This window comes from Mobula hypostoma, chromosome 7, assembly GCF_963921235.1.
Source record: "Mobula hypostoma chromosome 7, sMobHyp1.1, whole genome shotgun sequence".
Taxonomy (NCBI): Eukaryota; Metazoa; Chordata; class Chondrichthyes; order Myliobatiformes; family Myliobatidae; genus Mobula; species Mobula hypostoma.
The window spans coordinates 185445143-185472151 of NC_086103.1; the positions used below are offsets into that span (position 1 = coordinate 185445143).

The following is a 27009-nucleotide window of genomic DNA, read 5'->3' on the forward strand; positions in this document are numbered from 1 at the left end:
TGACAAAGACCAGAGGATACATCTTCAGAATAGAGGGGCCTCTTTTTAGAATGGAGATGAGGAATTTCTTCAGCCAGAGAGGGGTGAATCTGTGGAATTCTTTGCCACAGGCAGCTGTGGAGGTCGTGTCTTTCTGTATATTGAAGGCAGAGGTTAATAGATTCTTGATTGGTCAGGGTATGAAGGGATATGAGGAGAAGGCAGGAGATTGGGGCTGAGAGGAAAATTGGATCCACCATAATGAAATGGTGGAGCAGACACAATGGGCCAAGTGGCCTAATTCTAGTCCTATATCTTATGGTCTTATTTGAAAGACATATGAGGTAGGGTTAGTCTGGTGTGGACATGCTACGTTGTCATGGAAGCATGGTGACACTTGTGGGCTAACCCAGCACAATCGCTGATTTGAATTAATGCAAACAACACATTTTCTTGTATGTTTCAATGCTCAGGTGACAAATAAAGCTAATCTTGTCTTGTATATGCTCATCAACTTTGGAAAGTTAACAATATTACCAGTTCTTCAAAAGTCAGGAAGAACAGCTCTTCATTTCCAACAAGTAGCTAATCTTTCCTGGCTGTGTTCGTTTCCCTGACCATGTCAGGAGCATTGGACTTACTCCTTGTGGTGGGACATGCCTGCCTGACACTTAGCCGCCAGCTTCCTCATGATACAGAATTGGATCCACTCACTACCAGACAAGGCAGAGATCAGACAGAGCACAACCCTGACCTGCTGATTTTTCACGGATTGCACCACAAGGGTTGCCACATTCATGAAATTAGGACTGGAGCCCTGAGTTCTCTGAGTGCCCTGTCTTCTGACCTCAGAATATCAGTGCTTTATGTTCTCATAATGCTTTTAGTTTAGATTGTTTAATTGTTATTTTCTCTGCAGTTTAGCAATTTATGACTGCTTGTTCTTTATACAACTATGCAACATACAACATACTATTTAGTATGTCCCCTAGTGGTCATGTATGTACTGTATATGCAGTTGTTAAGCGTTTCCCTTAGTGGTTAAAGTTCCTTCTGTAATTCTGGAAGCTTTATTTGAATAGGGGCTATCTGATTGGTTATCTCTTATCTACAAATTTGAATGGAGCCTTTCTTATATATGGGGTACTGTATAAGAACACATTGCCGCGCCATCTTTCTGATTTCAGTTTTTAGCTACTAGACTTCCTCTACTCTACATTTCCATTTCTTTGTTTAAAAAAAACTTCATGAAGCAACAAGTTTTATGCCTCATTCTTGACTTGAATCAAAAACCTCGAAGTCCAACAATGCAGACATTTTAAATTTGTCTGTTATTTGAAATCTGTATCTCATGTACAAAGTTTACCCTTGGCCCCTGCCTTATCACCCCTGCAGACTGTGAGAATGGCTGCACCATTTGTATATTTCTAATATCCGTTACACCCAACTCTTTACAAGGTTGATGACATCACATTGAGGAGCGAAGCTGAGGTGGACCTGGGGGAAAAGCACACCACAGAACTCTCAGTAACAACTGATCTCCCCAAGAGATACAGAGGCTACGAGGAACTCCTGGATGCTGCAACTGACCCTGACTTTGTGGAACCAGTTGGTGAGTGATTCCATCACCCACTTCCCTACATGTGAAAGCACAACTTTGCTTAATAAGGGACCCAAAGCTCCAGTGTGGCCTGGCCAATGCCTTATAAAGCCTTGGCACGGCATCCTTGCTCTTACAGTGTCTATAAAAGGTATTCCCCACTAGGAAGCTTTCGAGTTCTATTGTTTTACAACATTGAATCACAGTGGATTTAATTTGGCTTTTTTGACTCTGATCAACAGAAAAAGACTCTTTCATGTCAAAGTGAAAATAAATCTCTATGACCTAAATTAAATTCAAATATAAAACACAATAATTGATTGCATAAGCATTCACCCCCTTTAATATGACACACCAAATCATCACTGGTGCAGCCAACTGGTTTTAGAAGTCACATAATTAGTTAAATGGAGATCTCTAATGTCCAGTGAAGGTGTTTCAATTGATTGTAGTAAAAATACACCTGTATCTGGAAGGTCCAACTGCTGGTGAGTCAGTATCCTGGCAGAAACTACACCATGAAGACAAAAGAATGCTCCAAGCAACTCTGCAAAATGTTATTGAAAAGCACAAGTCAGGAGATGGAGAGAAGAAAATTTTCAAGTCACTGAATATCCCTTGGAGTACAGTTAAGTCAATCATCAAGAAATGGAAAGAATATGGCAGAGCTGTAAATCTGCCTAGAGCAGGCCGTCCTCAAAAACTGAGTGACTGTGCAAGAAGGGGACTAGTGAGGGAGACCACCAAGAGACCTATGACAACTCTGCAGGAGTTACAAACTTCAGAGGCTGAAATGAGAGTGAGAGAGACAGACAGACAGACAGACAGACAGACAGACAAACAGAGACAGACTGTGCATACAACAGCTGCTGCCCGGGTGCTTCACCAGTCACAGCTTTATGGGAGAGTGGCAAAGAGAAAGCCACTGCTGGGAAAAAACTGACATGAAATCTCGGCTAGTGTTTACCCGAAGGCATGTGGGAGACTCTGAAGTCAGCTGGAGAAGGTTCTATGGTCTAATGAAACCAAACTTGAGCTTGAAGCATGTTGTGAAGCATGGTGGTGGCTGCATCTTGCTGTGGGGATGCTTTACTGCAGCAGACCCTGGAAGGCTTGTGAAAGTAGAGGGTAAAATGAATGCATCAAAATACAGGGAAATCCTGGAGGAAAACCTGATGCAGTCTGCAAGAGAACTGCGACTTGGGAGAAGATTTGTTTTCCAGCAAGACAATGACCTCAAGCATAAAGCCAAAGCTATAAAGGAATGGCTTAAGAACAACAAAGTTAACGTCCTGGAGTGGCCAAGTCAGAGTCCAAAGCTCAATCCAATAGAGAATTTGTGTCTGGACTCGAAAGGGGCTAACACAAGGAATTCTGCAGATGCTGGAAATTCAAGCAACACACATCAAAGTTGCTGGTGAACGCAGCAGGCCAGGCAGCATCTCTAGGAAGAGGTACAGTCGACGTTTCAGCAAATTTGATGTGTGTTGCTTGAAAGGGGCTGTTCACTCACGATCCCCATGCAATCTGACAGAGCTTGAGCAGTTTTGTAAAGAAGAATGGGGAAAAATTGCAGTGTCCAGATGTGGAAAGCTGATAGAGACCTACCCACACAGACTCAGGGCTGTAATTGCTGCCAAAGGTGCATCTGCGAAATAGATAGATACTTCATTGGAAATTACAGTGTCACAGTAGCATTACAAATCCACAGATATACAAATATAAGAAGAGAAGTAAGAAAGAATTAAAAAGAACACAAATTACCTCAAACAGTCTAATGGGAGGGGTCATCCCTTCCCCAGCTGTAGGTTGACTCATTATAAGGCTTAATGACTGGGGGTAGGAATGTCCTAATATAACGCTCTTTGGAGCAGCTCAGTTGTCTTAGTCCATTACTGAACGTGCTCCTCTGTTCAGCCAAGATGGCATGCAGACGGTGAGAAACATTGTCCAGAATTGCCAGGATTTTCCATAGGGTCCTTTGTTCTACCACAGCCTCCAGTGAGTCCAGTTTGACTCCCATAACGGAGCCAGCCTTTCTAATCAGTTTATTGAGCCTGTTGGTTTCATCCATGTTGATGCCATTGCTCCAGCACATCACTGCATAGAAGATTGTGCTGGCGATAACAGACTGGTAGAACGTGTGATGGAGAAGCCTGCATACTCCAAAGGACCTCAGTCTCCTCAGGAGGTAGAGACAACTCTGGCCCTTCTTGTACACAGCCTCTGTGTTGGTGCTCCACTCAAGTCTGTCATCCAGGTGCACCCCCAGGTACTTGTAGGTCCTCACCTTATCCACGTCCTCATCATCAATAGTAACGGGGAGCAATGTAGGCTTAGCCTTCCTAAAGTCCATCACCATCTCCTTTGTCTTACTGATGTTGAGCTGCACACCACTCAGCTTGCACCATTTAACAAAGTCCTCCACCAGGGCGCCATATTCATTCTCCCATCCTCCCTTTATACACCCAACTATTGCTGAGTCATCAGAGTTGTATCTAAAGTCCAAGGTATACAGGGTAAACAACAGGGAAGGGAGTCAATATAATCCCCTGGAGCCCCAGTAGTGCTTATAGCCATGTCTGACAGACAGCCCTGAAGCCGCACACACTGTGTCTGCCAGTCCATTATCCAGGATACAATGGAAGTGTCAACCTGCACTGAATAGAGCTTTCCCCTCAGCATTGAGGGTTGCATGGTATTGAAGGCACTTGAGATCCTCAGTGTTGCCCTGCTTGTCCAGGCTCTGTTCAGCAGGTGGATGACAGCATCGTCAACTCCAGTGTGCAACTCGTAGGCAATCTGCAGGGGATCGAAGGCTGATGTGACCAGGCATTGGGGGTGAGCCAGGACCAGCCTCTCTCAGGTCTTTATGATGTGTGAGCAGTCATTCGAGACTTTCGGCTTGGCCCTTCTTGCCACACATAATGTTTTCCCACACAGTCGACTCTTTCCAGGTTCAGACTCAGATTGAAACTGCGCTGGAGAACTCCACACAGCTGCCCAGCACCCTCCTTCGGGACCTTGGGGTTCACACCATCCGGTCCCAACGCTTTGGCATATCTGAGTGTCTCACCTGCTCAGTAGTGACTTGAAGGGAGTGAGTCAATCAATTACTTTGTGTTTAATAATTGTAATAAATTTATACCAATTTGTAGAAATTTGTTTTCATTTTGACATGAAAGAGTCTTTTCCGTTGATCAGTGTCAAAAAAGCCAGAATAAAACAATTGTGATTCAATGTTGTCAAACAATAAAACATGAAAACATCCAAGGGGGGTGAATACATTTTATAGGCATTGTATATTCTAGCCCTTTCAAAATGAATGCTAACATTGCATTTGCCTTCCTCACTACTGACTCAATCTGCAAGTTAACCTTTATGGACTCCCAGGTCCCTTTGCAGCTCTGATTTCTGGATTTTGTCTCCTCTTAGAAAATGGTCCATACCTTTATTCCTTCCACCAAAGTACATGATCATATACTTCCCTACATTATATTCTATCTGCCACTTCAATACCATTCTCCAAATCTATCTAAGTCCTGCTGCAGGCTCCCTACTTCCTCAACACCACGTGCCCTGCCAGCCCCTTTGTATCATCTGTAAACTTGGCCACAAAGCCATCAATTCCTCATCCAGATCATTGATATATAATATGAAAAAGTGGACCTAACACTGACCCCTGAGGAACACCACTAGTCACTGGCAGCCAACCAGAAAAGGCCTCCGTTATTCCCACTCTTTGTCTCTTGCCAACAGCCCATCTTCTAACCATGCCTTTCCTGTAATACCATGGGCTCTTTATGTGAGGTTGCTTTAATTGTTAATGTAAATGACATATTTCATTTTATGTTTTGTCGTTCATGTGATATTCAAATTGGAGGTTGATGGGTTATTGATTAGTCAGGATGTTAAAGGTTACAGAGAGAAGGCGCGCATATGGGATTAGGAAGGATAATAAATCAGTCATGATGGAATGGTGGAGCAGACTTGATGGGCTGAATGGCCTAATTCTCCTCTTAGGTCTTATGGTCTTCTGTGGAGAGAGAAATTGAGCTTTATGAACTATTATTTGAAATTACGAAGGGCTTTGACAGATACATAGACTCGTGAGGAGAAGTTCAGTGAGCTAGGGCTTTTCTCTTTGAAGTGAAGGAGGATGAGAGGTGACTTGATGGAGGTGTACAAGATGATAGAGGCATAGATAGAGGGGACAGAATCTCTTTTTCCCCCAGAGTGGAAATGGCTAATAGGAGGGGGCATAATTTAAGGTGCTTGGAGGAATTTATGGGCGGGGGGAATGTCAGTAGTGGTTTTTAACACACTTGAGTGGTGGGTGAATGGTATGCGCTGCCAGGAGTGGCGCTAGAGGCAGATACATTAAGGGCATTTAAGAAGCATGGATGATAGAAAAATTGAGGGCTATGTGGGAGGGAAGGGTTAAATTGATCTTGGAGTAAGTTAAAATGTTGGCACAACATCGTGGGCCGAAGGGCCTGTACTCTACTCTTCTACAAGTCTGCATTGGAAGGTGAGGTTCCAGATTGAAACAGATTAAAGGGTTTGAGTAAGGTTCTGATGTTGATGTGCAATAGCAGTGTGGTTAACTCGGTCTAGAAACCAGATATTTCTGGCACTGATCTCTGAGAAGTGAGTTCAAATCCCATTTTGGCCATGTGGACCTCCAGCAGGGCGCTATATTCTCAAGCAGAGGAACGTATCCACCTAATTTTTTACAACTTCCTTACTGCCAGAAACAATATAGGGGATGGCACAGTAGTGTAGTGGTTGGAGCATTGCTTTACAACAGGAGTGATCACTGATCAGGACTCAATGCCCACTGTTGTCTGTATGGAGTTTGTATGTATTCCTAATGTACTGCTTCTGCAAGACAACAAATTTCAAGACACACGCTGGTGATATTAAACCACATTCAAATCTGATAATGCTGGCAGAAGATAAACACGAGATTCTGCAGATGCTGGAAATCCAGGGCTTACACACATAAAATGCTGGAGGAATTTAATAGGCCATGCAGCACCTAGGGAGAGGAATAAACGGTTGATGTTTCAGGCCGAGTGTCTGGCTTGCTAAGTTCCTTCACCATTTTGTGTGTTGAACAGAGTTAGCTCTTCGTTTATGACTCCAGATCTGTAATGACCTGGTGCATTTCTTTCTTCACAGATGCTGCTCGACTTATTGAGAATTCCTAATATTTTGTGATTTTAATTTCAGGCTTCCAGTAGGTTTTGCTTTACAGTTGTGGATCGAAGGTTCAAGGTTATGTATGCATTTCAGTCAGTGGGACAGGGCTGTAGGGCTCTCTGGGTCTGTTCAGAACAGATCGAACATGCCATGTTCCAGCGCAGCTTTTGGATTTCAGATGAATCACTGTTCCCAGCTCTGCCTGTGTTTCAGTCATTGGTTATTCCGTGTTCTTCCTGATTCCATCTTTAACCCTCCAGGTATTCAACAGAATGTCCAGCAGCTGGAATGGTACCTCCGGAAACTGCAGCCGTACCCGGACCCCTTTCGCCATGTGAGCCTCCAGCAGAGGCGCTACGTTCCCAAGCAGAGGAAGGTACCTGTCTAATTTCATAACTTCCTTACTGCCAGAAAGCATACAGAGGTCAGCAGAGTGGTGTAGTGGTTAGTGCAGCGTTTACAACAGGAGGTCACTCATTGGGACTCAGTGCCCACCGTTGTCTGCAAGGAATTTGCATGCTCTCTCTGTGACTGCGTGGGCTCCCCCTCACATTACAAAGATGTACTGTCAGCTCTGTGGAGCCCAGCTGCCGGCGTTTGCCTCCCACTGTGCAGGGAGAAGCCTTTCGTCCAGTCCCATGCCAGTGACACAGAGAAGTCAGCAGCACCTCCTACATCAACCCAACCCCACATATCACCAACTGCTCTCCTAAGGCCCCAGAATGAACTGTGCTTATTGTTATTCTGTGGAACAGAATCTCTGACCCAACAAGCCATGCCACCCAGCCACCCGTCAATTTAATGCTCGCCTAATCATGGGACAGTTTACAGTGACCAATTAACCTACTAAACAGTACGTCTTTGGACTGTGGGAGGAAACTGGAGCACCCGGAGGAAACACACACACTCACAGGGAAGACATACAAAATCCTTACAGAGGATGCCGGAACTGAATGCCAAACTCCAACTTCCAGAGCTGTAATAGTGTAACAATAACCGCTGTGCTACTGTGGCACCCCTCTGAAACTGAACCTACATTTCAACTCCTCAGGAGATACCAGACTTCCTGACGGCCAAGGGACAGTGCTCCAAATGTGATGCAAAATATAACAATGTGGTTTTTTTTTGGACAACACAAGGGGGCGTAATGTTTAGGTAATTGGAGGAAAGTATGGGGGGATGTCAGAGGTAGGTTTGTTATAGAGAGTTTTGGATGCACGGAACACTCTGCTAAGGGCGATGGAGGCAGATACATTTAAAAGACTCTTAGGTAGGTACATGGATGATAGAAAAATGGAAAGCTATGGGCGAGGGAAGGGTTAAATTGAGAGGGGGGAGAGAGAGAGGGAGGGAGAGGGAGAGAGGGAGAGGGAGAGGGAGAGGGGGAGGGAGAGAGAGAGAGAGAGAGAGAGAGAGGGAGAGAGAGAGATATGACCCTGCTAGCTCTTTTCAAATCTCATTCCTGCTACGTACAATCCAAGATTAAAAGGTTGGCACAACATTGTGGGCTGAAGGGCCTGTACCGTTCTATACTGTTCTACGTTCCATGAAACGTATCAGGATCAGACAAACAACAATGAAATAATGACCTGATAATGCACTTCAGTGAATGAGTGACCGCTGAAGGATACATATTCGGCCCGGAAAACCCTCTGTTTATGTTCAGTGAATCATCAGAGATTGTTGATACCTACACGGGAGAGAAAGCCAAGTCTTGGTGAAACATCTCAATGAGCTCTCTTGATTCAACATCTCAAAGGCAGGGACTGAACTAAAGTGATGCCAGTCTGTAAATCCTGGGGTTTAGAAGAATGAGATGAAGCCAGCTTCTCTGGTTTGCAGTTTGAAATTTTTTATTATTTATATAAAAATATGGATAGTCATGGTCTTTCGAGGAGTCCAAAACTAGAGGGCAGAGACTTAACTGTAAGAAAATTTGTACCTTTTCCCTGTGGCCGAGTGGATTCCCTCTGGATGCTCCAGTTTCCTCACACAGTCCGAAAACATACCATTTTGTCGGGAAATTGTCCTGAGATTAGGCTAAGGTTAAACTGGGGGACTGTTAGGGGTGTGACTCACTGGACCAGAAAGATCTGTTCTGCACTCTAAATAATTAAAGTCATCCGTTAGTCTTGCGAGACCATGGATCTGCACCTGGAACATCTTCACTCTCCAGGGCGCAGGCCTGGGCAAGGTTGTATGGAAGACCAGCAGTTGCCCATGCTGCAAGTCTCCCCTCCCCTCTCCATGTTGTCCAAGGGAAGGGCATTAGGACCCATACAGCTTGGCACCAGTGTCGTCGCAGAGCAATGTGGGGTTAAGTGCCTTGCTCAAGGTCACACCACGTTCCCTCAGCTGGGGCTCAAACTCACGACCTTCAGGTCGCTAGTCCAATACCTTAACCACTTGGCCACGTGCTCTAAATAAGTATCTGTAAATAAGTAAGTAAAAGAGACATGGAACAACACAGCACAGTACAGGCCCTTCAGACCATGATGTTGTGCTGGCCCTTTAACCTGCCCCTTCTCTTCCACATAACCCTCTATGTTTCATTCATCCCTGTGCCTATCGAAGAGATTCTTAAATGTTCCTAGTCTATCTGCCTACAACCACCACTGCCAGGGTGTTCCTTGCACCCACCACTCTCCGTGTAAAGAATTTACCTCTGACATCCCCCGCTATACTTTCTTCCAAGCACCTTAAGTTTATGCCTCTTGTATTAGTTACTTCCACCATGGGAAAAAACCTCCTGCTGTTCACTCGATGCCTCATTATCTTATACACGTTTATCAAGTCACCTCTCATCCTCCTTCACTTCATAGAGAAAAGTCGAGCTCACTCAATACATGCTCTCCAATCCAGGCTGCATCCTAGAAAATCTCCTCTGCTTCCTAGAACTGAACACAATACTCCATAGAATGGTAGTAATTATGCAAGATATTTTATTGTTTTCTTTTGTGCAGGTCCAGAAGCTTCCGGAACCTACGTCCCACAAAAGCAAAGCCAATAAAATGGAGGAAATCCTGAAGAGGATGAAGGAGCAGAGAGCCATGATGGTTGTTCCATTAGGTAACTCACTCAATGTTGTTTCCATCGATCCTTAACATCCTAGGGAACCATTCAACAGAATCAGAATCAGACTTATTATCACTGACATATGTCGTGTTGTTTTATGCTGATAGTACAGGGCAAGACATAAACATTACTAAAAGTTACAAAAATGAGTAGTGCAAGAGGGGAATAATGAATTAGTGATCTTGGGTTCATGGACTGTTCAGTTGGCAGAGGGTCTGTTGTTGTTTGTCATCTGTATCAACAATTTGGATAATAATGTGGTTAACTGGATCAGCAAGATTGGGGGAGAGCAAGGAAGACTACGAAAGCTTGCAGTGGGATCTGAACCGACTGAAAAATGGCAAATGGAATTTAATGCAAACAAGTGTGAGATGTAGCACTTTGAGAGCACAAGCCAGGGTAGGTCTTACACAGTGGTAGGACACTGAGGATTGTGGTAGAACAGAGCGATCTGGGAATACAGGTCCATAATTCCTTGAAAGTAGTATTACAGGTAGGTAGGGTTGTAAAGGAAGCTTTTGGTACATTGGCTTTCACATTCCAACTCCTATACTCAAAATATTGATTTATGTTGAAATCGCATAGGACGTTGGTGAGGCTTAATTTTGGAGTACTGTGTGCCTACCAACAGGAAAGATGTAAATAAGATTGGGACAGTGCAGAGAAAATTGACAAGGATGTTTATGGGACGGGAGGGCTTGAGCTACAGGGAAAGGTTGAATTGGTTAAGACTTTGTTCCCTAGAAAGTAGATTAAGGGGAGATTTGATAGAGGTCTACAAAATTACCAGGGGTGTAAATAGGGTAAATGCAAGCAGGCTTTTTCAGCTGAGGTTGGGTGAGACTAGAACTGAAGCTCATGGGTTAAGGGTGAAAGGTGAAATGTTTAAGGGGAAGTTGAGGGGGAACTTCTTCACTCAGAGGGTGGTGAGAGTATGGAACAAGCTGCCAACAAGAGTGGTAGACGTAGGGTTGATTTCGACATGTAATGGAAATTTGGATGGAAGGGATATGGATGGCTATGGCGGGGTGCAGATCAATGGGACCAGGCATATTAATGTCTCGGCATGATGGGCCAAAGGGCTTGTTTCTGTGCTGTAGTGTTGTATGACTCTAAGCTGTTCCTGAATCATTTAGCTGTGTCTTCAGACTCCTGGACCTCCTTCCCGGTGGTAGTAATAAGAGGGTATGTCCTGGATGGCCTTTGGTCCCCTTCAGCCCATTATAGACCACTGCAGAATGAAACTGCCTATTGAGTGAACCTAGCTGAAGGGCAAATTGTTTACTTCCTGAATCTTGACAGATCCCAAAATATTTCATATTTTTGCTTTTGTTTTATAATCCTGCTCAAGATCTCAGATCTTCTTTTGTCAATCTCTTAAATTTAAACAATTTTCCTCAGAAGATAATTGTCATGTCAGCTTTTTTTTTAAACTATGCTCCTAAACGGTGGAACTCAATACCTAAAACTATAAGGGATGCAGACCCAGCTGACACTTTTAAACACCATCTCAAAACCCATTTATTTAACTTTGCTTTCAATGAACATTGATATGTCTCACACAGTGGCATGCAAAACCTTGGGCACCCTGGTCAAAATTTCTGTTACTGTGAATAGCTAAGCAAGCAGAAGATGAATTGATTTCCAAAAGGCATAAAGTTCTATTCAAAAGGTTCAAAGGAACATCTAAACAAGCCTGATGCATTCTGGAAACAAGTTCTGTGGACTGATGAAGTTAAAATAGAACTTTTTGGCCGCAATGAGCAAAGGTATGTTTGGAGAAAAAAGGGTGCAGAATTTCATGAAAAGAACACCTCTCCAACTGTTAAACACGGGGGTGGATCGATCATGCTTTGGGCTTGTGTTGCAGCCAGTGGCACGGGGAACATTTACTGGTAGAGGGAAGAATGAATTCAATTAAATACCAGCAAATTCTGGAAGCAAACATCACACCATCTGTAAAAAAGCTGAAGATGAAAAGAGGATGGCTTCTACAGCAAGGACAACGATCCTAAACACACCTCAAAATCCACAATGGACTACCTCAAGAGGCGCAAGCTGGAGGTTTTGCCATGGCCCTCACAGTCCCCTGACCTACACATCATTGAAAATCTGTAGATAGATTTAAAACAGCAGTGCATGCAAGACGGCCCAAGAATCTCACAGAACTAGAAGACTTTTGCAAGGAAGAATGGGTGAAAATCCCCCAAACAAAAATTGAAAGACCCTTAACTGGCTACAGAAAGTGTTTACAAGCTGTGATACTTGCCAAAGGGGGTGTTACGAAGTACTGCCCGTGCAGGGTGCCTGAATTTTTGCTTCAGGCCCTTTTCCTTTTCTGTTATTTTGAAACTGTAAAAGATGGAAATAAAAGTTTTCTTGCTTAAAATATTAAAGGAATGTGTCATCTTTAACTTTATGCCTTTTGGAAATCAGTTCATCTTTTACTCGCTTAGCTATTCACAGTAACAGAAATTTTGACCAGTGTGCCCAAACTTTTGTATGCCACTGTATCATCAGAAGTTTGAGGAGATTTGGTATGTCACCAAAGACATTCGCAAATTTCTACAGAAATTTTAACTGGATGCATCACTGTCTATTATGGAGGGGTGACTGCATAGGATCAGACAAAGCTGCAGAAAGTTGTAAACTCAACCAGCTCCATCGTGGGCACCAGCCTCCCCAGCACTGAGGACATCTTCAAAAGATGATGCCTCAAAAAGGCATCATCCATCATTAAGGACTCTCCACTTCCCAGGACATGCCCTCTTCTCATCACTACCATCAGGGAGGAGATATAGGAGCCTGAAGACACACACTCAACATTTCAGATACAGCTTTTCCCCTCCGCTGTGAGATGTCTGAATGGAGAATGAACCCATGTACACAGCCTCATTATTTTTTGCACTATTTATCTAATTTGATTTTTTTTGCAGCATATATTTCTTATTGTAATTTATAGATTTTATTATAAGACATAGGAGCAGAATTAGGCCATCTGGCCCATCGAGTCTGCTCTGCCATTCAATCATGGCTGATCCTTTTTTCTATCTCCTCTCAACCCCAGTTCCCGGCCTTCTCCCCGTAACCTTTGATTCCATGTCCAATCAAGAACCTATCAATCACTGCCTTAAATACACCCAACGACCTGACCTCCACAGCTGTATGTGGCAACAAATTCCACAAATTCACCACACTGTGGCTAAAGAAATTTCTCCGCATCTGTTTTGAAAGGGTGCCCCTCTATCCTGAGGCTGTGCCCTCTTGTCCTAGACTCCCTTACCATGGGAAACATCCTTTCCACATCTACTCTGTCTAGGCCTTTCAACTTTCGAAAGGTTTCAATGAGATCCCACCCTCATTCTTCTGAATTCCAGCGAGTACAGGCCCAGAACCCTCAAACATTCCTCGTATGACAACCCTTTCAATTCTGGAATCATCCTTGTGAACCTGCTCTGGACCCTCTCCAAAACCAGCACATCTTTTCTAAGATGAGGGGCCCAAAACTGTTCACAATACTCAGGGTGAGACCTCACCAGTGCCTTATAAAGCCTCAGCATCACATCCTTGCTTTTGTATTAAAAACCTCTTGAAATGAATGCTAACATGGCAATTATCTTCCTTACCACCAACTCAACCTGCAAGTTAACCTTCAGGGTGTTCTGTACAAGGAATACCAAGTCCCTGTGCATCTCAGATTCCTGGATTTTCTCCTGATTTAGAAAATACTGCGCACATTTATTTCTACCACAAAAGTGCATGACCATGCATTTTCCAACATAGTATTTCATTTGCCACTTTCTTGCCAATTCCCCTAATCTGTCTAAGACTTTCTGCATCCTATCCGTTTCCTCAACACTATCTGCGCCCCCACCAATCTTCGTATCATTTGCAAACTTGGCAACAAAGCCATCTATTCCATCATCTAAATCATTTGTATACAGCATAAAAATAAGTGGTCCCAACACTGACCCCTGCAGAACACCATGAGTCACTGGCAGCCAACCAGAAAAGGATCCTTTTATTCCCACTCACTGCCTCCTACCAATCAGCCAATGCTCTAACTATGTTAGTAATTTTCCTGTAATACCATGGGCTCTTAACTTGGTAAGCAGCTTTATGTGTAGCACCTTGTCAAAAGCCCTCTGAAAGTTCAAATATACAACACCCACTGCATCCCCTTTACCTATCCTATTTGTAATCTCCTCAAGGAATTCCAACAGGTTCATCAGGCAGGATTTTCCCTTAAGGAAACCATGCTGACTTTATACTATCTTGTCCTGTGTCACCAAGTACCCCATCACCTTGTTCTTAACAATTGACTAACATCTTCCCAACCACTGCGATCAGGCTAACTGGTCTATAATTTCCTTTCTGCTGCCTTTCTCCTTTTTTAAAGAGTGGAGTGACATCTGCAATTTTCCAGTCGTCTGGCACCATTCCAGAGTCCAATGATTTTTGAAAGATAATTTTTAATCCCATCACAATCTCTAATGCTATCTCTTTCAGAACCCTAGGGTACAATTCATCTGGACCGGGTGACTTATGTACCTTTCGGTCTTTCAGCTTTTTGAGCATCTTCTCCCTTATAACAGTAACTGCACCCACTTCGCTTCCTTCACACACTACAACATCTGGCACACTGCTAGTGTCTTCCACAGTGAAGAATGACACAAAATACTCATTTATTTCAGCAGCCTTCTCCTTGTCCCCCATTATTATTTCTCCTGCCTCATTTTCTAGCGATCCTATATCCACTTTCATTTCTCTTTTATTATAAACATACTTGAAAAAACCTTTCCTATCCACTTTGATATTATTTGCTAGCTTGCTTTCACATTTCATCTTTTCCCTTCTAATGATTGTTTTTAGTTGCTCTCTCTAGGTTTTTAAAAACTTCCCAATCCTCTATCTTCCCACTAATTTTTGCTTTGTTGTATGCCCTTTGTTTTGCTTTTACAATAGCTATGACTTCCCTTGTCAGCCACAGCTGTACAAACATTTGTACTATTTTACCATTGAGTATTTCTTCATTAATGGAATACACATATTCTGCACCTTACTCATTTTTTCCCAGAAACTCACACCAGTGCTGCTCTGCTGACATCCCTGCCAGCATCTCCTTCCAATTTACTTTGGCCAACTCCTCTCTCATACCACAGTAATTTCCTTTACTCCACTGAAATACTGCTACATCAGATTTTACTTTCTCCCTATTGAATTTCAAGTTGAACTGAATTATATTGTGATCACTGGTTGCAAAGGGTTCTTTTACCTTCACCTCCCTACATAACACCCAATCCAGTACAGTTGATCCCCTAGTAGGCTCAACGACAAACTGCTCTAAAAAGTTATCTCTCAGGCATTCAACAAACTCACTCTCTAGAGATCTGTTACCAACCTGATATTCCCAATCGACCTGCATGTTAAAATCTCCCATGACTACAATAACATTGCCCTTTTGACTCGCCTTTTTTATTTCCTGTTGTAATCTGTGGTCCACCTCCCAGCCACTGTTGGGAGGCCTGTATATAACTGCCATCAACGGCCTTTTACCCTTGCAGTTTCTTAACTCAACCCACAAGGATTCAACATTTTTTGATCCTCTGTCACATCTTTCTACTGATTTGATGCCATTCTTTACCAGCAGAGCCACACCACCCCCTCTGCCTACCTTCCTATCCCTCCGATAGAATGTCTTGTAATAACCTTGGACAATCAGCTCCCAACTACAACCATCCTTCAGCCACAATTCAGTGATGGCCACAACATCATACCTGGCAATCTATAAAATTGCAACAAGATCATCCAGTTTATTTCTTATACTCCGTGCATTTAGATACAACACCTTGAGTACCGTATTTGCTATCCTTTCTGATTCTGCATCCCTAATGATTTGATACTCAGCCTGTTGGCTGCAACTAAGTCCCATCACCTGCCTGCCCTTCCTGACAGTCTGCACGCTATCTTTACTTTTTTACCATCCGTCCTGTCCTGAGTCCCATTATGATGTTTTGTAAAGTGCCACAAATTTCACAGCATATGCTGGTGATAGTAAACACAATTCTGATTTTGAATTTACTGCATCCATTGCTTGCCAGGCTCTTCCTATGGTGATCTTTATTCAATTCTATCCTTATTCTCTGAATTTATTTCATGGTGAACCTTTTCTATTTTGTATGTGCATGATTCTTCTCCCATTTACCCCCTCTGCAGGGGTGAATATCTCCTGAATCCAGTGTTTAGCCCCAACACCCAAATGGGCCCTTGCAAAACAAAAATCACAAAACTGATCAAGATCCAGATTGAAAGTGTTAGGGTGGTACAGGCCAACGATCCTGTAGCAGAACCCCACTCACCTCAATGATGATAATCTTGGAAAGACTACTCTGCTACCAAGCTCAAGGACTGCCTCTATCCTGCTATTACAAGACTGTCGCCCACCACTAAGGACACTCACCATCCCAGGACATGCCCCCTTCTCATTGCTACCATCAAGGAGAGGTACAGGAGCCTGAAGACACATACTCAACGTTTTAGGAACAGCTCCTTCCCTTCCCCCATCAGATTTTTGAACGGTCTTCAAAAATAGTGAACACTGCTTCACTATTCCTCTTTTAGAAAACATAGAAAACCTACAGCACAATACAGGCCCTTCGGCCCACAAAGCTGTGCCGAACATGTCCTTACCTTAGAAGTACCTGGGCTTACCCATAGCCCTCTATTTTTCTAAGTTCCATGTATCCATCCAGGAATCTCTTAAAAGATCCTGTTGTTTCTGTCTCCACCACCATTGCCGGCAGCCCATTTCACGCACTCACCATTCTCTGCATAAAAAACTTATCCCTGACATCTCCTCTGAACTACTTCCAAGCACCTTAAAACTGTGCCCTCTCGTGCTAGCCATTTCAGCCCTGGGAAAAAGCCTCTGACTATCCACACGACCAATGCCTCTCATTATCTTGTACACCTCTATCAAGTCACCTCTCATCCTCCATCGCTCCAAGGAGAAAAGGCCGAGTTCACTCAACCTATTCTCATAAGGCATGCTCCCCAATCCAGGCAACATCCTTGTAAATCTCCTCTGCACCCTTTCTATGGTTTCCATGTCCTTCCTGTTGTGAGGCGACCAGAATTGAGCACAGTACTCCAAGTGGGGTCTGACCAGGGTCCTATATAGCTGCAACATTACCTCTCGGCTCTTAAACTCAATCCCACGATTGATGAAGGCCAATGCACCGTATGCCTTCTTAACTACAGAGTCAACCTGTGTAGCAGCTTTGAGTGACCTATGGACTTGGACCCCAAGATCCCTCTGATCCTCCACACTGGCAAGACTCTTGCCATTAATGTTACAAACCCCATTTCCAGAAAAGTTGGGATATTTTCCAAAATGCAATAAAAACAAAAATCTGTGATATGTTAATTCACGTGAACCTTTATTTAACTGACCAAAGTATAAAGAAAAGATTTTCAATAGTTTTACTGACCAACTTAATTGTATTTTGTAAATATACACAAATTTAGAATTTGATGGCTGCAACACACTCAACAAAAGTTGGGACAGAGTTAAAATAAGATTGAAAAGTGAACAGAATATTTAAGTAACACCGGTTTGGAAGACTCCACATTAAGCAGGCTAATTGGTAGCAGGTGAGGTATCATGACTGGGTATAAAAGTAGCGTCCATCAAAGGCTCAGTCTTTGCAAGCAAGGATGGGTCGTGGCTCACCCCTTTGTGCCAAAATTCATGAGAATTGTTAGTCAGTTCAAAAGGAACATTTCTCAATGCAAGATTGCAGAGAATTTAGGTCTTTCAACATCTACAGTACAAAATATTGTGAAAAGATTCAGAGAATTCAGAGACATAGTGCGTAAAGGGCAAGGCCGGAAACCACTGTTGAATGTGTGTGATCTTCGAGCCCTCAGGCAGCACTGCCTAAGAAACCGTCGTGCTACTGTGACAATTATAGCCACCTGGGCTCGGGAGTACTTCGGAAAACCATTGTCACTCAACACAGTCCAGAAATGCAACTTGAAACTGTATTACACAAGGAGGAAGCCATACATCAACTCTATGCAGAAATGCTGACGAGTTCTCTGGGCCCGAGCTCATCTCAGATGGACTGAATCACTGTGGAACCGTGTGCTGTGGTCAGATGTGTCCACATTTCAGCTAGTTTTTGGAAAAAACGGGCGTCGAGTTCTCCGTGCCAAAGATGAAAACGACCATCCAGATTGTTATCAGCGAAAGGTGCAAAAGCCAGCATCTGTGATGGTATGGGGGTGCATCAGTGCCCACGGCATGGGTGAGTTGCATGTATGTGAAGGTACCATTGACTCTGAGGCGTATATTAGGATTTTAGAGAGACATATGTTGCCATCAAGGCGGCGTCTCTTCCCGGGACGTCCATGCTTATTTCAGCAGGACAATGCCAGACCATATTCTGCACGGGCTACAACAGCATGGCTTTGTAGACACAGAGTGCCTGTGCTTGACTGGCCTGCTGCCAGTCCAGATCTATCTCCTATTGAAAATGTATGGCGCATCATGAAGAGGAGAATCAGACAACGGAGACCACGGACTGTTGAGCAGCTGAAGTCTTATATCAAGCAAGAATGGACAAAATTTCCAATTGCAAATCTACTACAATTAGTATCCTCAGTTTCAAAACGATTAAAAAGTCTTTTTAAAAGGAAAGGTGATGTAACACAATGGTAAACATGCCTCTGTCCCAACTTTTGTTGAGTGTATTGCAGCCATCAAATTCTAAATTTGTGTATGTTTACAAAATACAATTAAGTTGGTCAGTAAAACTATTGAAAATCTTTTCTTTGTACTTTTGTCAGTTAAATAAAGGTTCACGTGAATTAACATATCACAGATTTTTGTTTTTATTGCATTTTGGAAAGTATCCCAACTTTTCTGGAAATGGAGTTGTATATTCTGCTATCATATTTGACCTACCAAGATGAACCACCTCAGACTTATCTGGGTAGAACTCCATCTGCCACTTCTCAGCCCAGTTTGACATCCTATCATTGTCCCGCTGTAACCTCTGACAGCCCTCCACACTATCCACAACACCATCAACCTTTGTGTCATCAGCAAATTTACTAACCCATCCCTCCACTTCCTCATCCAGGTCATTATTAAAAATCACAAAGAGTAGGGGTCCCAGAACAGATCCCTGAGGCACACCACTGGTCACCGACCTCCATGCAGAATATGACCCATCTACAACCACTCTTTGCCTTCTGTGGGCAAGTCCGTTCTGGATCCACAAAGCAATGACCCCTTGGATCCCATGCCTCCTTACTTTCTCAATAAGCCTTATATGGGGTACCTTGTCAAATGCCTTGCTGAAATCCATATACACTACATCTACTGCTCTACCTTCATCAATGTGTTTAGTCACATCCTCAAATAATTCAATCAGGCTCGTAAGGCACGATCTGCTTTTGACAAAGCCATGCTGAGTATTCCTAATCATATTATGCCTCTCCAAGTGTTCATAAATCCTGCCTCTCAGGATCTTCTCCATCAACTTACCAACCACTGAATTAAGACTCACTGGTCCATAATTTCCTGGGCTATTTCTACTCCCTTTCTTGAATAAGGGAACAACATCCGCAACCCTCCAATCCTCTGGAACCTCTCCTGTCCCATTGATGATGCAAAGATCATCGCCAGAGGCTCAGCAATCTCCTCCCTTGCTTCCCACAGTAGCCTGGGGTACATCTCATCCGGTCCTTGTGACTTATCCAACTTAATGCTTTCCAAAAGCTCCAGCACATCCTCTTTCTTAATGTCTATATGCTCAAGCTTTTCTGTTCGCTGTACAGTGGTATGCAAAAGTTTGGGCACCCCTGGTCAAAATTTCTGTTACTGTGAATCGCTAAGAGAGTAAAATATGAACTGATTTCCAAAAGGCATAAAGTTAAAGATGACAGATTTCTTTAATATTTTAAGCAAGAAAATGTTTTTATTTCCATCTTTTACAGTTTCAAAATAACAAAAAAGGAAAAGGGCCTGAAGCAAAAGTTTGGGCACCCTGCATGGCAGTACTTAGTAACACCCCCCTTTTTAGTTCTATTTTAACTTCATCAGTCCACATGACTTGTTTCCAAAATGCATCAGGCTTGTTTAGATGTTCCTTTGAACCTTTTGAATAGAACTTTTTGGTCGCAGTGAGCAAAGGTGTGTATGGAGAAAAAAGGGTGCAGAATTTCATGAAAAGAATACCTCTCCAACTGTTAAACACGGGGGTGGATCGATCATGCTTTGGGCTTGTGTTGCAGCCAGTGGCACAGGGAACATTTCACTGGTAGATGGAAGAATGAATTCAATTAAATACCAGCAAATTCTGGAAGCAAACATCACACCGTCTGTAAAAAAACCGAAGGTGAAAAGAGGATGGCTTCTACAACAGGATAGTGATCCGAAACACACCTCAAAATCCACAATGGACTACCTCAAGAGGCACAAGCTGAAGGTTTTGCCATGGCCCTCACAGTCCTCCGACCTAAACATCATCGAAAATCAGTGGATAGATCTCAAAAGAACAGTGCATGCAAGACGGCCCAAGAATCTCACAGAACTAGAAGCCTTTTGCAAGGAAGAATGGGTGAAAATCCCCCAAACAAGAATTGAAAGACTCTTAGCTGGCTACAGAAAGCATTTATAGGTTGTGATACTTGCCAAAGGGGGTGTTACTAAGCACTGACCATGCAGGGTGCCCAAACTTTTGCTTCGGTCCCTTTTCCTTTATTGTTATTTTGATACTGTCAAAGATGGAAATAAAAACACGAGGATATTGGCAGATGCTGGAAATTCAAGCAACACACATAAAAAATGCTGGTGAACGCAGCAGGCCAGGCAGCATCTATAGAAAGAGGTACAGCCAACGTTTCGGGCTGAGACTCTTCATCAGGACTAACTGAAAGAAGAGACAGAGATTTGAAAGTGGGAGGGGGAGGGGGAGGGGGAGGGGGAGATCCGAAATGATAGGAGAAGACAGGAGGGGGAGGTATGGACCTAAGAGCTGGAAAGTTGATTGGCAAAAGATATATGAGGCTGGAGAAGGGAGTGGATCATGGGATGGGAGGCCCAGAGGATGGGCAAGGAGTTATAGTGAGAGGGACAGAGGGAGAAAAAAAGAGAAAAAATAAATAAATAATGATGGGGTTCAAAGGGGAGGTGGGGCATTAATGGAAGTTAGAGAAGTCATTGTTCATGCCATCAGGTTGGAGGCTACCCAGACGGAATATAAGGTGTTGTTCCTCCAACCTGAGTGTGGCTTCATCTCCACAGTAGAGGAGGCCGTGGATAGACATGTCAGAATGGGAATGGGATGTGGAATTAAAATGTGTGGCCACTGGGAGATCCTGCTTTCTCTGGTGGACAGAGCGTAGGTGTTCAGCGAAATGGTCTCCCAGCCTGCGTTGGATCTCGCCAATATATAAGCTGCATCGGGAGCACCGGATGCAGTATATCACCCCAGCCGACTCACAGGTGAAGTGTCGCCTCACCTGGAAGGACTATCTGGGTCCTTGAATGGTGGTGAGGGAGGAAGTTTAAGGGCATGTGTAGCACTTGTTCTGTTTACAAGGTTAAGTGCCAGGAGGGAGATCGGTGGGAAGGGATGGGGGGGGGGGGGATGAATGGACAAGTGAGTCGCTTAGGGAGCGATCCCTGTGGAAAGCAGAAAGAGGTGGGGAGAGAAGATTTGCTTGGTGGTGGGATCCAGTTGGAGGTGGCGGAAGTTACGGAGAATCATACTTTGGACCTGGAGGCTGGTTGGGTGGTAGGTGAGGACAAGGGGAACCCTATTCCTAGTGGGGTGGCGGGAGGATGGGTTGAGAGCAGATGCGTGTGAAATAAAATCAGATGGAAATAAAAACGTTTTCTTGCTTAAAATATTAAAGAAATGTGTCATCTTTAACTTTATGTCTTTTGGAAATTAGTTAATCTTTTACTCGCTTAGCTATTCACAGCAACAGAAATTTTGACCACGGGTGCCCAAACTTTTGCATGTCACTGTAAGTCATCTCTACAATTGCCAAGATCCTTTTCCGTAGTGAATACTGAAGCAAAGTATTCATTAAGTACCTCTGCCATCTCCTCCGGTTCCATACACACTTTTCCACTATTCACACAATTTATTTATAGCTTGTAGTGATTTTTTCATCTGGCATTGTACTCCTAGCACAAAACAACACATTTCAACTGAGCACTAGGTGTTCCTGGAAGGATCTGTAACTAAATATACTCCGGTGAACCCTAAATTCGACATCCCAGTTCCCAAAATGCAGGCACACACAAACCTGTTTAACATGCCTTTCTAACTAATCCTTATAATTTAGGGCTTCTAACACTCAGGTTTGATCATGGCCTGTAAACCAGTCCTGAAGTACTGCCAGCTGCTCCTCTGAGCCGGCCAGCCATGGCACAAGAAGATTATCTGGTCTTTACACAGGCATGGAATTTCTCTTCAGGAGGTCTGCTGGGTTATTCTGAGAGTGGGAATTAGAAGTTACTGAGATACTTGAGAGGGAATGCAGAGTGTCTGAGGAAACACTATTGACAGACAATGCTGTTTCTCCCTTCACACTGCTTGACATTGGACAGCATGTTAGCTGACTGGTTAGCCTAACACTATTATGGTGCTAGCAACCCAGGTTCAATTCCTACTGCTGTCTGTAAGGAATTTGTATGTTTTCCCCATGACTGTGTAGATTTCCCCTCACATTCCAAAGACATGGTTAGTAGGTTCTTTGGTCACATGGGTGTAATTGGACAGAGTGGGCTTAATGGAATTGATCTTTAAATTAAGATAAATCCTGAGTATTAATTATTTCAGATATCCAGAACCTACAGAATTTTATCTTTTATAGATCCTTTCAATTGCTGGTGGTGGGTGGAAGGAACAGGATAACAAGATGATCAAAGGCGAATTCTGTAAGAAACTCTGAACGCAAAACTGGCCTTACCGAGGAGAATAGGGGCAAGAGTAGCCTGCCTTGCCGTTCACTATAATCAATTCCAGGCTTGATCTTGTCACTTGTCAGATCCCCACAGGCCCTCAATTCCCCAACCTTTCAATAACTTACCTGAAAGTTCAAGTCCAGAGATTGAAAGGTTGAGACTGCAAGTCTGGGCCAGGGACTGGAGGTTGGGGGTCCAGCATCTGGAGGCCCAGAGATGGCCTGTCCTGGAGTGAAGGTCTGCCTCTGTGTACTGGGCGGGGAGGGAAAGAGGTTTGTTTTGCTGCTGTTGTTTAGTTTTGTTGCTGCTTGTGTTGTTCTGCAGAGCATTGTGGACATGCTATGTTGGTTGTTAACATTCGACATACACATAAATAATTCTGAATCTGAAATCTCGACCAATGATCCAATCTCAACAACTCTGTAGGTTGAGAATTCTGGAGATTGACAAACTTTATCCTCAATGTTAAATCACTGCCTCCTAACAGTGTAAACATGTTCCCTTATTCGGGACTCTCTCAGCAGTGGAAACATCTCATTGTCTACCTTGCTGTATTGCTTGAGGACCAAAGGGAAACAAGATCTACAAGAGCGAAAAAATAAATTAGATGGGGCAGGATGGGTTATTCATTTACAGCTGTCCTTTGGCTTTGTGAATTTCTTTGTCCTTTCCCTTTGCTTCAAATATCATAGGTTCCTTCTCATGTTGGTCAACCACTTTTAACTTTCCTCCTTACCTGCATTTCCTCAAGAAGAAGTCCTAACTCACCCCTTTACTGAAGGTCCTTATAAAACATAGTCATAGAGCACTACATCAGAGAATTTGGCCCTTTGGCCAATCTAGTTCATGCCAAACTATTAAGCTGCCTCGTCCCACTGACCTGCAACTGGACAACAGCTCTCCATACCCCCCCCCCCATCCATGTATTTATCCAATATTCTCTTAAATGTTGAAATTGAACGCATATCCACCGCTTCCAGACAGCTCGTTCACATTCTCACCACCCTCTGAATGAAGAGAATCCCTTTAAACATTTCACCTTTCACCCTTAACCCATTACCTCTAGTTCTAATATCACCCGACCTCAGTGGAAAAGTCTGCTTGCATTTATCCTGTCTATATACCTCTATCAAATCTCCCTTCATTCTTGTACGCTCCAGGGAATAAAGTCCTAACCTATTCAACCTTTCTCTCCAACTGAAGTGTTCTCACTCACACTATCCCAGTAAATCCCTGCACTCTAACATACCCTAGGATTATTCGTGCCACTAACTGGGAAACTTTGCCATTCCACACAGCTCATGTCCTGCAGGGTAAGGGTGTCACCAGGCAGGAGTACGATGAGGCCGTGGCTCTACTGAGGGACCTACAGCTGAAATACACGGAGCTGCGCGAGCGACTGGCGGCCAACATGAACAGGCTGTATGAGCAGTGCAAAGACCTCAGGAGTGAGCGACCAGAACAGGACACACTGAGTGCCAACTCTAGTAGGATGGACTTCTGAAGGGCTGTATTAATGGTTCCCAACATCTGTCCTTCCCAGACCCTCTGCTACCAACTGATTGCTTTTATAATCCATAAATGTGTGAAGATCACATTTTTTTAAACTCCAGTTACTTGAGAAACTGATTTCATTCTCCTTGGAGGTCCCATACCATTGGGAGTACAAGCAACCAAACTGCTGATGTGGAGAAAACTCATGGAAAGGAAGCTTAATGACAAACTTAATTTGGCTTCAGTTTTCTAATTTTCTTTTTCATAGTACTGCCGTGTTTTAGGGCGGTTTGCAATGAGCAAGCCAAACTAGGGATTGGTTTCAGGGAGGTTCATAGGTTTATCAAATTCTTACGTTTTTAATCCAAGGTTCACGTCGGATGTGTTACAACACTTGCGGACTGCCCCCAGCACATCCTCAGACTGTGTTGGTTGTTAACACAAACATTTTACTGTATCTAACTATCACAAATAAAACTAATCTTTAAGAATATTTAGTTTTTAAGGCATTGCTGGGAATGCTACCTTTTCGACAAAATGATAAACTTAGCTCACTTCAGCCTTGAAATGTGGGGTGAGGAAAAATGTCTTTAGCCAAAGGGTGTTGAATCTGTGGAATTTATTGCCACAGGCGCTGTGGAGGCCAAGTCATTGCATATATTTAGAAACATAGAAAATAGGTGCAGGAGTAGGCCATTCGGCCCTTCGAGCCTGCACCGCCATTTATTATGATCATGGCTGATCCTCCAACTCAGAACCCCGCCCCAGCCTTCCCTCCATACCCCCTGACCCCCGTAGCCACAAGGGCCATATCTAACTCCCTCTTAAATGTAGCCAATGAACTGGCCTCAACTGTTTCCTGTGGCAGAGAATTCCACAGATTCACCACTCTCTGTGTGAAGAAGTTTTTCCTCATCTCGGTCCTAAAAGGCTTCCCCTCTATTCTCAAACTGTGGCCCCTCGTTCTGGACTTCCCCAACATCGGGAACAATCTTCCTGCATCTAGCCTGTCCAATCCCTTTAGGATTTTATACGTTTCAATCAGATCCCCCCCTCAATCTTCTAAATTCCAACGAGTACAAGCCCAGTTCATCCAGTCTTTCTTCATATGAAAGTCCTGCCATCCCAGGAATCAATCTGGTGAACCTTCTTTGTACTCCCTCTATGGCAAGGATGTCTTTCCTCAGATTAGGGGACCAAAACTGCACACAATACTCCAGGTGTGGTCTCACCAAGGCCTTGTACAACTGCAGTAATACCTCCCTGCTCCTGTACTCGAATCCTCTCGCTATAAATGCCAGCATACCATTCGCCTTTTTCACCGCCCGCTGTACCTGCATGCCCACTTTCAATGACTGGTGTATAATGACACCCAGGTCTCGTTGCACCTCCCTTTTTCCTAATCGGCCACCATTCAGATAATAATCTGTTTTCCTATTTTTGCCACCAAAGTGGATAACTTCACATTTATCCACATTAAATTGCATCTGCCATGAATTTGCCCACTCACCCAACCTATCCAAGTCACCCTGCATCCTCTTAGCATCCTCCTCACAGCTAACACTGCCACCCAGCTTCGTGACATCTGCAAACTTGGAGATGCTGCATTTAATTCCCTCATCCAAGTTATTAATATATATTGTAAACAACTGGGGTCCCAGCACTGAGCCTTGCGGTACCCCACTAGTCACCGCCTGCCATTCTGAAAAGGTCCCGTTTATTCCCACTCTTTGCTTCCTGTCTGCTAACCAATTCTCCACCCACACCAATACCTTACCCCCAATACCGTGTGCTTTAAGTTTGCACACTAATCTCCTGTGTGGGACCTTGTCAAAAGCCTTTTGAAAATCCGAATATACCACATCCACTGGTTCTCCCCTATCCACTCTACTAGTTACATCCTCAAAAAATTCTATGAGATTCGTCAGACATGATTTTCCTTTCACAAATCCATGCTGACTTTGTCCGATCATTTAAAGCGGAGGTGGTTGAGTTCTTGATTAATTAAGAAATTAATTAATTAATTAAAGATTATGGGTAGAAGGCTGGAGAATGGGGTTGAGAGGGAAAATAAATCAGTCATGATGTAATGGCCTAATTCTGCCCCCATATCTTATGGTCACTGTGTAGCAACTAAACAGGGCTGGGCTGACTCTCAGCACTTCAATGGGCAGACCCCAGGATCTTAGTTAATAATAATAACAACTTGCTTACTAATAGAGCACCTTTCATATAGATGATGTAGTACAAAGAACTTTATAATGGGATAAAGTGCAAACATGAAACTAAAAGACAAAATTATGTTAGTTAAAAGCAAGGTTAAATAAATAGGTTTTGAGCTGGTGTTTAAAAGTGTCAATTGAGTCTGTATCGCTTAGTTTTAGGTATTGAATTCCACAATTTAGGAGTGTAGTTCAAAAAAGCTGACCTGCCAATTATATTTTGAGGGAGATTGTTTAAATTTAAGGGACCCATAGAAGAAGATGTGGAAGCTTGAGCAGGATTATAAACGAAAATGATTCTATGATATACTTCGGTACCAGACCATTAGGAGCTTTAAAAACAGACGCGATGCAGATATTGTATCAACACATGAGCAGTGTGCAATTCTGAGGCAGTGCAGATGGGGGATGTTACCCCTCATATTGCTAAACTCCAGCAACAACAG

At 43.5% G+C, this 27009-nt stretch overlaps 1 protein-coding gene across 1 annotated transcript in view; it reads left to right on the top strand.

Annotated features, from left to right (window-relative positions):
* The window catches only part of xrra1 (X-ray radiation resistance associated 1), a 50666-nt gene extending 25659 nt beyond the window's left edge, over positions 1-25007 (top strand). The window contains exons 7-10 of the mRNA XM_063052989.1: positions 1438-1591; positions 7045-7160; positions 9748-9853; positions 24146-25007. Coding sequence (XP_062909059.1) covers positions 1438-1591; positions 7045-7160; positions 9748-9853; positions 24146-24351 — 582 coding nt within the window. The 3' untranslated portion in view covers positions 24352-25007. The remainder of the gene's footprint in view (positions 1-1437; positions 1592-7044; positions 7161-9747; positions 9854-24145) is intronic.
* Positions 25008-27009: the final 2002 nt, after the last annotated feature.